This window comes from Ranitomeya imitator, chromosome 4, assembly GCF_032444005.1.
Source record: "Ranitomeya imitator isolate aRanImi1 chromosome 4, aRanImi1.pri, whole genome shotgun sequence".
Lineage (NCBI taxonomy): Eukaryota > Metazoa > Chordata > Amphibia > Anura > Dendrobatidae > Ranitomeya > Ranitomeya imitator.
This window is the reverse complement of record NC_091285.1, coordinates 680,876,260-680,889,380: the sequence shown is the minus strand read 5'-3', so window position 1 is coordinate 680,889,380 and position 13,121 is coordinate 680,876,260. Positions and strand designations below refer to the sequence as shown.

At 42.5% G+C, this 13,121-nt stretch overlaps 1 protein-coding gene across 1 annotated transcript in view; it reads left to right on the top strand.

The window, feature by feature from the left end:
- The window catches only part of LOC138674688 (NXPE family member 3-like), a 50,275-nt gene that overhangs the window by 12,576 nt on the left and 24,578 nt on the right, over window positions 1-13,121 (top strand). The window contains exons 2-3 of the mRNA XM_069762504.1: window positions 1,386-1,606; window positions 2,065-2,135. Of these exons, the coding sequence (XP_069618605.1) occupies window positions 1,386-1,606; window positions 2,065-2,135 (292 nt within the window). The remainder of the gene's footprint in view (window positions 1-1,385; window positions 1,607-2,064; window positions 2,136-13,121) is intronic.

The following is a 13,121-nucleotide window of genomic DNA, read 5'->3' as shown; positions in this document are numbered from 1 at the left end:
GATCGGTCAAACCCCGCAGCCACACAGACTTTACTGTATGCTATAATTGTTTTTCTCATGATGCCAGAAGGGACATGCTTTTTACCTAATTTTTTATTAGTTTATGCAGTACATTTTTAATAAACCAGCAAAAATCTTAAACGGAAAGTGTTCCAGTGACTACCTCTTTAATCAACCAGGTGAGTCGATCTACCACAGGGTACTAGAGGCAATAATGACAGTTTTTTCCTTTTGTAAAAATGACAGAGAAAAGACTGGCACATCCAAACTAGTGTGAATAGGTGCATACCAGGAGCAGCTACCTCCTTTTTTGTATATTATATATGGAGGTAGCTGCTCCTGGTATGCACCTATTCACACTAGTTTGGATGTGCCAGTCTTTTCTTTGTCATTTCTATGTTAGCTTATTGACTGCGCACTCCTTCCTTCACCATCTGGTTTTTAATTATATCCATTCACACTTGGTTCCGGCCAACCCATATGTAGGCTTTGCTGAGAGAGGTGTCCATATTCACCCAAGCATGCAGACATTAGCCTTCGGTAAGTGTTCACATTTGGACAGGGAGGTCAGGTACCCATCAGTTTTTTAATGAGACCACCTTGACGATGGTTGATGGGCTCACACTTTTGGCCAAATTCTGTGCTAAGCGTCTCAAAAAATGTTTTCCTTATGTTCAAAAAGCAGTTTTGCTATTCATATTTCATGTATTTCATATTTGACGTGTTTTGGCACGATAGAGTGCAACCTTTTTTTGTATAAGTTTTTTCCTTTTGGATAGTTTTGATAAATGAGGCCGCTGGGTTTGAAACCTTCTGGTTTTAGAAGAACCTTAAACATTACATGATTCTGGAGAGTTTTGCTGTTGTGAATTCCGCTCTTAGGCTCCCTCCGGTGGTTGTAAGTGGCACTTTTGTGAGTTCTGCTCTTGGGCTCCCTCCGGTGGTTTTAAGTGGAATGGCTGCTCCTTGGATTTAGCAGTCAGCAGCTGTGTATGTCTTTTCCCTCTCCACTCACAGTCATTACTTGTTACCACTTCCTTCAGAGCTCGTCCCATGTTGCTCCTAAACCACCAGATCATAACATTTTGCCTATTCCATGGTCCGTAGACCATGCACCCTACCCCCTTCTTACTTGGAGACTTTTTTAGCCAGAATATTATTCTTAAATAGATTCGTTGGACTTAGATATTGATAACCTCTCCCAAGGATGGGTGGTGGTCTGATATCCAACACCTCCACCACCTATCAGTTGTTCACAGCTCCTGCTATGGCCATATGTACCAGACCACCAAGCAGCTCTGTTTAGCACACTACATGGGGGCAAAGAATGTTCTCCTTTTGGATAAGATATAATGTCGTCGTGTGACCACAATTCTTTTTCTCAGATCTTTTTTTATGGCTATTTTAAACTAAATGACACCAGCGAGGTAATGGAGTGCAACCTGGAGGTGTCAGGAAAACAAGTGTGCACCTATAAGGACCCCGCCACAGGCAACATCTGGCAGTGTGTGCGACCACGGAAGCTGCCGTGTGACTCCTGGGTCTATCACTCCACGGGTGGATTCCACAAAGTGACAAACCAGCTGGAGGACTCTATACTGAGTGGGTGAGTGAGGTCATCTACAAACCTGTAGCAGCTTCATCACATCTGTGATGTCAAGAGAGCAGATTTTAATTCACAGATTAAGTGACATCAGCACATTTATGATGTTAAGGCATCAAATCTATGATGTGGTAGCAAATGAATGGCCTTTAAGGAGATGAACATTCAAGATCATTAAACTTGAACTCGGATGTTCCTGCTTTAGAGATCTAATATTTATCACCTATGTAAAACAAAGCAATCTGTGACATCATAGGTGAGTTATGTCATCGCAATCGTGATGTAATCACACTAAAACAAAATTACTTGATTGACCAATATTTCACCAATTGGGGGGAATAAAGGTGTTTCCAAGTTTTCATGAAATCCACAATTGATTTCCATGATTTATGAATACGCAATTAGAGATTTAGATTGTAATTAAGTCAATTCACCTTATTGTCCCTATTGCCTCCTTCCAGCTCAGTCACTGACAAAATTATCCCTGGCTCAGTGTCTCTGATTAATGTCACGACTGGAAACAGCTCAGTGGGTAAGATCCATGCAGGTTTATGTAGATACAGAATACAAGCTAAGGGAAAAGTTGCAGCTGCATCCCCCTCCTCCCTCTATTTTCTGGTTTTCCCCACATTGTCAGTCTACATTTGCTAAGCAATGTTTCCACTCTATCAAATAAAGCTATGCAATATTTCCTGCTTTGAGGCCTTTCCCTTTTTCCTTGCTGAATTTAATTCATCCTGAAACTCAGAGCCATATCTAGGGGTGCAGGAGGCCATTGTTTAAGGCACAGTCCCATTAAAGGGAACCTGTCACCCCCCTCAGGCGTTTGTAACTAAAAGAGCCACCTTGTGCAGCACTAATGCTGCATTCTGACAAGGTGGCTCTTTTAGTTATTATGCCCACACACGCAGAAATAAACACTTATAAAATGTGCCCCCACATACCCTGAAATCGTCCCGTGGCGGGACTTTCCTTCCCAATTAGACTCAGCACAGCCGTCACTCCGGAGCTGTGCACGCCGGGCGCCGCCTCCTCTTGCTGCATTATCGTCCCCGGCACCTGCGCTGTAAAGTTTTTTCTGGGCATGCACAGTTGTGCTGCCCTTCGTACTTACAGCGCAGGCGCCGGGACGATAATGCAGCAAGAGGAGGCGGCGCCCGGCGCGCACAGCTCCGGAGTGACGGCTGTGCTGCGTCTAATTAGGAAGGAAAATCCCACCCCTGGGACGATTTCAGGGTATGTGGGGGCACATTTTATAAGTGTTTATTTCAGCGTGTGCAGGCGTTTGTAACTAAAAGCCACCTTGTCAGAATGCAGCATTAGTGCTGCACAAGGTGGCTCTTTTAGTTAGAAACGCCTGAGGGGGGTGACAGGTTCCCTTAAAGTGTGGGAGAAGGGATTGATCCGTAATAAGGCCATTAGTAAAGCAGTAATTCAACAATTCATTAACCTAGATTCTTGGGAAAGTAGGCATTAACCCCTTTACACCTTTGACCATAAAGAAGCTGACACTATCCTCTATATCAGAGGTCCCCAACTCCAGTCCTCAAGGCCCACCAACAGGTCATGTTTTCAGGATTTCCTTTGCATTGCACAGGTGATGCAATTATTACCTGGGCAAGACTAAGGAAATCCTGAAAACATGACATGTTGGTGGGCCTTGAGGACTGGAGTTGGGGACCTCTGCTCTATATAATCATAGAGCACCAGTTATGCAAGTGTTAACCTTTCTAATATCCTAGACCAGCATGGTAGCATGCATAAAGCCTTTCTCTATTAAAGACCACCATAGATTCATGCATGAAGCCCTCCACTACCACAGTCCACTAAGGAAGCATGCATGAAGCACTCCACTACCACTGTCCACCAAGGAAACTTAGATAAAGCCCTCCATTACCACAGTCCACAGGAAACTTGCATGAAGTCCTCCACTACTACAGTCCACTAAGGTAGCATGCATGAAGTCCCACTATCATAGTCTGCTAAGAAAGCTTGCATAAAGCCCTCCACGACCATAGACTACCGAAGAAGTGGACATGAAGCCCTTCACTACCATAGACTACCGAAGAAGCAGACGTGAAGCCCTCCACTACCATAGACTACCGAAGAAGCAGACATGAAGCCCTCCACTACCATAGACTACCAAAGAAGCAGACATGAAGCCCTCCACTACCATAAACTTCCGAAGAAGCAGACATGAAGCCCTCCACTACCATAGACTACCGAAGATGCAGACATGAAGCCCTTCACTACCATAGACTACCGAAGAAGCAGACGTGAAGCCCTCCACTACCATAGACTACCGAAGAAGCAGAGATGAAGCCCTCCACTACCGTAGACTACCGAAGAAGCAGACGTGAAGCCCTCCACTACCATAGACTACCGAAGAAGCAGACATGAAGCCCTCCACTACCATAGACTACCGAAGAAGCAGACGTGAAGCCCTCCACTACCATAGACTACCGAAGAAGCAGACATGAAGCCCTCCACTACCATAAACTACCGAAGAAGCAGACGTGAAGCCTTCCACTACCATAAACTACCGAAGAAGCAGAGATGAAGCCCTCCACTACCATAGACTACCGAAGAAGCAGAGATGAAGCCCTCCACTACCGTAGACTACCGAAGAAGCAGAGATGAAGCCCTCCACTGACCCTGTTAAACCGTGGATCCTTCTGGATATTTAGACTACAGTCAAGAGTGCCGCTAGGTTTAAATAAACGGCTGGATCTTATATTGCAGCTTGATGAACTAATTTTTCTAAAGATATGTATTCTGCAAGAATTAATTTTTTGTGATTTTTTTCGTTAGTCCTAATTAATTCCAGTATTCCCAGAAGGTTTTCTTACTAATTAATTTACCACCATTGTTATGATGCCCACAGGTTTTATTATTGCGGTTTTTGCTCAGTTACCGTTTCACTATTTCAAAAGTTTGAATCTTTACTCATGTGGTTTCATTATGGTTAATTGTTTGGAGAGTCTTTGATTGCTCCCCTGATATTTTTAATTAATGCACCTGCTTTTGTATGTCCTTTTTGTATTTAATACCAGCGATATGGGTCTGTCTTTAAACCATGAATAAGACCTGAATGGTCGAAACGCGTCTGTTTGGACCACCAGGGACCCCATTTCTATGTTGCATATAATCTAATTTTGGTTTTAAATATGTCTCCAATAAATTGATGTTTTAATGAAAATCTGAGCTGGAGAATCTTCTCTCTTCACTATTGGCTTTGGACTATGTCTCTGATCTGGGCGGCTCCGTGAGTGGACACACACTGGACTTCGTTTGAGACTGGTGAGCTGACAATCTTCGAAGCAATGGCGTTTCCTCAGTTGAGTCCGTAGAGGACCTTTTTACAAATTTGGAAAACCGCAAGAGTAAAGAGACCAGGTTTTGATGGGACATGACCTCCCTTAAATCTTTCTTGGCTAAGAGCCTTATACCCAGAGGGTTGAGGATCAATAAGAAACCTACATTTTCTTACACTGATAAGTTTACACTAGAATGGGAACAAATATTATCACAATGTTCACTTAAGTTAATGGAACTAATGACTAATCTAGTTAAGGATAATATCACTAAAATCCATAGTTCACTGAATAAATATAATAACTTGGAGGACTTTAATACATTTAATCAGAAAATGGAAAAGAATTTACTCAAATTAGAGGAATATGTTGCTGACATCAAACGTGACAAGTTTGAAAGAGATAAACGGGGCTATGAACTTAACCAGGTATAGACATTCCGTTCATGGAGAGGAGGCAATAAACGCACTCAGCATGGCTTCTCCAATTTCCATCATAAAGGTCGGAGAGTCAGCTTCACCAAGTCTCATGAGTCTATGGGCTCCTCAAGCTCTAATTTTAATACCTCAGAAGATTTTTCGGATACGTCTTTTGCAGAGGCGTAGCTAGAGCTTTTGCCGCCCGGGGCTGTTCCCGAGTTTGGCGCCCCCCCCCCCCCCCTCCCCCGGCTCAATACACACAAAGGTTACCAAAAATGGTTTTCCTGTTTTGTAGAACTTAAACTGGGCCTAATGGTGTCACCCCCACATGCCAAACCTGTGACTTAATACCACCACACAGTGACCAGACCACATAGTGACCGAATAATACTACATACAAGGGACAAATACCACAACACCATTTCCAGACCACATATTACCACCACATAGTGACTGAATAGTACAATACTGATCAGTAATAAAAAAAAAACAACACAATACTATCACCATAAGTGCCAGTATTCACAGGAGATCTGTACTTAGTATGCAGTGTCTGTGTAGAGGTAATACAGAGATCACTGGTGACATTGTACACAGGACCTCTGTATATAGTATACAGTGTATAGTGTCAGTGTATAGGTAACACTCACTCACCAGTGACGTCTCTAGGTGAAGTCCTTCATCTTTCATCCAGCACAGACAGCCATCATTCCTTCCAGCCAGGACTCGTTTCTGCAGGAAATAACACAGTTATCTCGAGCTCCGCTTGCAGAACACATTACTTAATTTTTCACAACTTCTACATTACACCACATGAAGACAAAAAGGCGATATAGTGTCACTCTGCACAATAACAGTACCGCCCCCCCATTTAAAACAGTATACTCAAAAAATAAAATAAATACATCACTGCAGTAATAATATCCCTTAATTAGCCCCTATGGTAACACTATTCCCCACCCTGGCCCCATTTATCTCATTCCTGGCTCCAGCCATATGTTCTCGTATCCTGCCCTCATGACTATCCATTCTACACCATATGATCTCCCCATCCTGCCCCATATGATCTCCCCATCCTGCCCCACCAGCCTCGATCGTATCCGTCCTGCCCCATGATCCAATTCTGCCCCGTGTCTCCAATCATGCCCCATGTCTCCAATCATGCCCCAAGTCCTGCCCCCAGTGTGTCCAGCAATCTGCCCCAGTGTGTCCAGCATATTACCCCCATGTTGTCCAGCAATCTGCCCCAGTGTGTCCAGCATATTACCCCCATTGTGTCCAGCATATTACCCCCAGTGTGTCCAGCATATTACCCCCAGTGTGTCCAGCAATCTGCCCCAGTGTGTCCAGCATTCTGCCCCATGGTCTCCAGTATTGCCCCAGTGTGTCCAGCATTCTGCCCCATGGTCTTCAGTATTGCCCCAGTGTGTCCAGCAATCTGCCCCATGGTCTCCAGTATTGCCCCGGTGTGTCCAGCATTCTGCCCCATGGTCTCCAGTATTGCCCCAGTGTGTCCAGCAATCTGCCCCATGGTCTCCAGTATTGCCCCGGTGTGTCCAGCATTCTGCCCCATGGTCTCCAGTATTGCCCCAATGTGTCCAGCATTCTGCCCCATGGTCTCCAGTATTGCCCCAGTGTGTCCAGCAATCTGCCCCATGGTCTCCAGTATTGCCCCAGTGTGTCCAGCAATCTGCCCCATGGTCTCCAGTATTGCCCCAGTGTGTCCAGCAATCTGCCCCATGGTCTCCAGTATTGCCCCAGTGTGTCCAGCAATCTGCCCCATGGTCTCCAGTATTGCCCCAGTGTGTCCAGCAATCTGCCCCATGGTCTCCAGTATTGCCCCAGTGTGTCCAGCAATCTGCCCCATGGTCTCCAGTATTGCCCCAGTGTGTCCAGCAATCTGCCCCATGGTCTCCAGTATTGCCCCAGTGTGTCCAGCAATCTGCCCCATGGTCTCCAGTATTGCCCCAGTGTGTCCAGCAATCTGCCCCATGGTCTCCAGTATTGCCCCGGTGTGTCCAGCAATCTGCCCAATGGTCTCCAGCATTGCCCCCAGAGTCAGACATAAAGAAAAAAAAAAAAGTAAAATCCTCACCTCTCCCGTTCCTAGCGCAGGTCCGGTGCAGTCAGCGTCTCTCCGGCTCTGCGACGCTCAGGACAGAGAGGCAGAGCGGCGCGCACAGTAGTGACGTCATCGCGCCCTCTGCTCTGAGACGTCGCAGAGTCAGAGGACACTGTAGCTGCCGGCGCCGCAGGAACCAGGAGAGGTGAGTATAGAGCGGGGGGCGGGGGGAGCCTGGTCGTGGCGGCGGACGGCGCCGCCCGAAGATTTAAAGGGTCGTCTTTTTTTTTTTTTTCTTTGCTCCTGCAGCGCCGGCCGCCCCCCGCATTGTGCCGCCCGGGGCGGACCGCCCCCCCCGCACCCCCCTACCTACGCCACTGGTCTTTTGGCTCCAATAGGCACAGTGAGACACACAAAGATAGGCCAGCGTCTAGTGCTACTTATAAGCCAAAAAACGATGGAGGAGAGCGGGGAGGAAGCATAAACCCAAGAGGATATCCTCTCAGGAACAGGAGGAAATTTTAAAATATCCTGTCTGGAACCTTTCAAGTTACAGTCTCTCCGAAGCTCAATTGACTTTATTGGGGAAAGGACTCTGTTTTTGTCCGGTAAAAAAAATATTTTTAGAACACTTAGATTCGCGAGGAATTTGACTTTGAAATCCCATTTTGATAATAATTTTGCCTCTACTGAAATAGCGCAGTGTTCTAATTATTTGGAAAAATCCACTCAGAACATTTTTCCACAAGGAAATTTTTCTTTTCAGGAACTAATGAATTATTCTACACTACGTGATCTTCAATCATATTCTTTGGGAAAAGACTGTATTATGAATAGCAATTTTCATATGTCGAATACATTGTTGTACCCTATACGATGTAGACCATCAGTCTTAGATACTTTTCAGGAACTGGTAGAAAGAGATTTAATGAAATTGGACAATAATTCTGACAATATTTAGGACAATTTAACTGCTTTAGAAAGACAAGCTGTGAATGATTTATGTGCTAATAACGATTTATTGGCGAGACAGGCTGACAAGGGTGGAGCAGTGGTCATCCTTAACGCAGGACTTTATTATTCCGAAAATCTTTGCCTTCTTAATGATTCTATAACTTACACCCAACTCCCCTGCGACCCTACAGTGGAATTTCATGATCATCTTGGCAAATTATTGAATCATGGGATGGCAGTAACCCTAACCCAGTTACTCCCATTTATCATGCATTTCCCAAGATTCATAAAAAAAACATTTTTCCTCCTTTCAGGGCTATCATTTCTGGTATAGGTTCACTTACTGAAAATCTGGGGGAATGGGTCGATCATTATTTACAAGAACAAGTTATTAATCTTCCTGGATATATCAGAGATACAAAAATGATCATTTCTACATTAGACGGTTTTCAGTGGTTTTCCCGATATTCTTGGGTAACTTGTGACGTGGTGGGTCTCTACCCCTCCATCCCGCATAACACTATTTTATCCAGCTTGTCATATTTTCAGAATAAATATAGTTCCTATAAGGCCGGCCCATAGAGGTGGAGCCGCATATTCATCACTGTAATGTGCGGCACCACGTGACCGCGCATACAGGACAAGCAGCGACGCTGATAGGAAGCATCGAGGGAGCTGGGTAAGTATTTTAATGCCAGCGGGCGGGCGCACAGGGGAAGGGAGGCGGGAGATGACCGGGAACTTTATTTTAAACACACACACACAAAAAAAAACCCTGATTTTTCATTCTTTCTCTCCAGCGAACGGAAGAAGGAATGAATTCTGGATTCAGCACCCAAAGCAGGGGACAGCGCTTAACTCTAGCTCTGTCTCCTACATGGTCCATGTGGTACCCAGTCGGCACACGGACGGCACACGGCTGCCGCACGTGTGCCACACTGATGTGCCACGTGACCACACGGACACAGATAACTCCGGTACCGATTTTTCCGGTACCGGAATTATCTGGACGTGTGGGACAAGCCTAAGGAGGAGATCCAATCATTCCTTTTGGATGTGGTTTCTTTTTTACTTACTCATAACTATTTTTCTTTTGATGGTTCATTTTTTTATTCAAAAACAGGGTGTCAGTATGGGAGGCAAGCGTTCCCCTTCATTAGCAAATATCACGGTAGCGGTGTGGGAGGAAAGATACATCTTCAATGATAATAATCCTTTCATTGATAATATAGTTTGCTTTGGCCAATATATTGACGATCTGGTACTGATTTGGAAAGGTGACATTTCAGTGGTCACCGATTTCATCAGCTACATAAATAATAATAAATTTAACCTGTCTTTCACTTTTACTTCATCAAAAATTTCTATTAATTATTTAGACATTTCTCTTTCGGTGGACAATACTCCGAATAAGGTAGTAATTTCCACTTTTAGTAATATCCACTGATAGCAAACTCCATTTTGGAGGCTCACCCTAAACACGTCATTAAAAACATACCATTGGGTGAATTGATTAGGCTGAAAAGAAATTGCAGCTCAGAGAAGCTGACCTAGCAACATATAGGCATAAAGAAAGAGGATATGCGGACTGGATCTTATCTAAAGCAAAAAAAAGCCGTTAATAAAATTGATAGAGATACACTCTTGTCTAATAATGATATTGATCCAGATTTTTCCTCTAAAAAAAGTTGTTAAGAATAATAATAATAAAAAAAGTAAAAATAGTAATAAAAATAAGAAGAGTCAATTCAGCAGTTCTAATTCCCAGGATACTATATGTGCCTCATTTATGATACATTTGTCTTCTAATTTTAGTTCCCAATATGATGAAATGATTAAAATTATTAAGAAATATGTTCCTCTCTTGCAGAATGATCCTCAACTTGCACATATTCTAAATAATGCCGCGTTCGTTATTTAGCTAAAAGAGCTCCTTCTTTACGAGACGTTTTATCTGCAAGTCTTTTTTTTTAGCAGTAACTTGACAGCAACAAAAAATAAAATGTGGTTAACGTATAAAGGATGTAAAGGATGTGGACATCATCCTTGCAAAATGTGTTAAAAAAAACGAATAGTTTTACTTCCAGGGTGACGGGCATTACATATCCCATTCAAACATATATGAATTGTGATTCCGAGGGAGTCGTTTATCTGGTGGAATGTGTTACCTGCAGACTTCAGTATGTGGGATGCTCCATAGATCCAAAAAGAAGGTTTAGGGTACGTGCACACATTGCAGATTTTTCTGTGGAATTTCCTGTGCAGATTCTTCCCTCTCTTGCCAGAAACGCAGGTGCGGATTTGGTGCGTTTTTGATCCATTTTTTCCATGCGGGGTTTGTATGCGTTTTTGAAAGCTAAATAAAGATCTATTATTGAATAAAAAAAAGGTTTGTGATGTCACTTCTTGTCCAACCCACACTCCATTACACATACATAGATGATAGATAATAGATAGATGATAGATAGATAGATAGATAGATAGATAGATATAGATAGATGCATAGATATAGATAGATAATAGATAGATAATAGATAGATAATAGATAGATGATAGATAGATAATAGATAGATAGATAGATAGATAGATAGATAGATAGATAGATAGATAGATAGATAGATAGATAGATAATAGATAGATGATAGATAGATAGATAATAGATAGATAGATAGATAGATAGATAGATAGATAGATAGATAGATAGATAGACAGATGATAGATAGATAATAGATAGATGATAGATAGATAATAGATAGATGATAGATAGATAATAGATAGATGATAGATAGATAATAGATAGATAGATAGATAGATAGACAGATGATAGATAGATAGATAATAGATAGATGATAGATAGATATATAGATAGATAGATAATAGATAGATAGATGATAGATAGATAGATAGATAGATAATAGATAGATAGAAGGAAATAGATAGATGATAGATAGATAGATAGATAGATAGATGATAAATAGATAGATAGATAGATAGATAGATAATAGATAGATGATAGATAGATAATAGATAGATAGATGATAGATAGATAATAGATAGATAGATAGATAATAGATAGATAATAGATAATAGATAGATAATAGATAGATGATAGATAGATAGATAATAGATAGATAATAGATAGATATATAGATAGATAATAGATAGATAGATGATAGATAGATAGATAGATAGATAGATAATAGATAGATAGAAGGAAATAGATAGATAGATGATAGATAGATAGATAGATGATAGATAGATAGATAGATAGATAGATAATAGATAGATAGATGATAGATAGATATATAGATAGATAGATAGATAGATAGATAGATAATAGATAGATAGATGATAGATAGATATATAGATAGATAGATAGATAGATAGATAATAGATAGATAGATAGATAGATAGATAGATAGATAGATAGATAGGTAGATAGATAGATAATAGATAGATAGAAGGAAATAGATAGATAGATAGATAGATAGATAGATAGATAGATAGATAATAAATAGATAGATGATAGATAGATAGATAGATAGATATATAGATAGATAGATAATAGATAGATGATAGATAGATAGATAGATAGATAGATAGATAGATAATAGATAGATGATAGATAGATAGATAGATAGATAGATAGATAGATAGATAGATAGATAGATAGATAGATCGATAGATAGATAGATAGATAGATAGATAGATAGATAGATAGATAGATAGATATCAGTCTCATACCCAAACTGGTCAAAGTGGGACGCTGGGCCGACAGAAATATTCCACCTAGAGTTCTGCAAGCATCTTCTCCAAGTCCATCGGAGCACATCAAATAACGCCTGCCGAGCAGAGCTGGGCAGATTCCCACTACACATCGCAATAAAGAAGAAGGCGCTGTCATTCAAGGCTCATCTACAAAGTAGCAGTCCCAGCTCCTACCATCACAAAGCCTTCCTACACCAGGAAGCCTCAGGAAGCCTCCCAAGGAAAAGTACCCAAAGCCAGTCTGACCAAGCCATCAACCTCCATGGCCTGACAAAAGGTGAAATCCAGAAGATGGTACACAAAGTCAAAGAGGAATATCTCAGCATCTGGAGGAACGACATAAACAAATCCCAGAAACTGACAATATACCGGAATCTACAGAGGGAGTACAAACTGGCCCCATATCTAGAGAAACTAGAAAACCCCAAAGATCGACAGATCCTGAGCCGGTACAGACTAAGCGCCCACAGCCTACTCATCGAATCCGGGTGGCACCGACAGAACTACAAGCCCCGAGAGAGCAGACTCTGCCAGCAGTGAGACCAGGAGGCCGTGGAGGAAGAGGCCCACTTCCTGCTGAGGTGCCCCAAATACTCCGCAGTGAGGGACACTCACTTCAAGAGACTGATCTCCTCCCAGACTTCACCTCCAAGGAGGAGGAAGAGAAACTGCCGATAATACTGAGGAAGAGGAAAGTGCAGCGGCCGTAGCAGCGGAATATGTCAGTGCCTGCCACAGATTAAGAGGAGCCTGATATGTCATGGACTCCCGTACCCCAACACTGGACATATCCCTATCCCCCGACTAAAGAGCCCGATATGTCATGGACTCCTATACCCCACCCTGGACATGTCCCTATCCCCCGACTAAAGAGCCTGATATGTCATGGACTCCTATACCCCACCCTGGAAACGTCCCCATCCCCCGACTAAAGAGCCTGATGTGTCATGGACTCCTGTACCCCAACACTGGACATATCCCTATCCCCCGACTATAGAGCC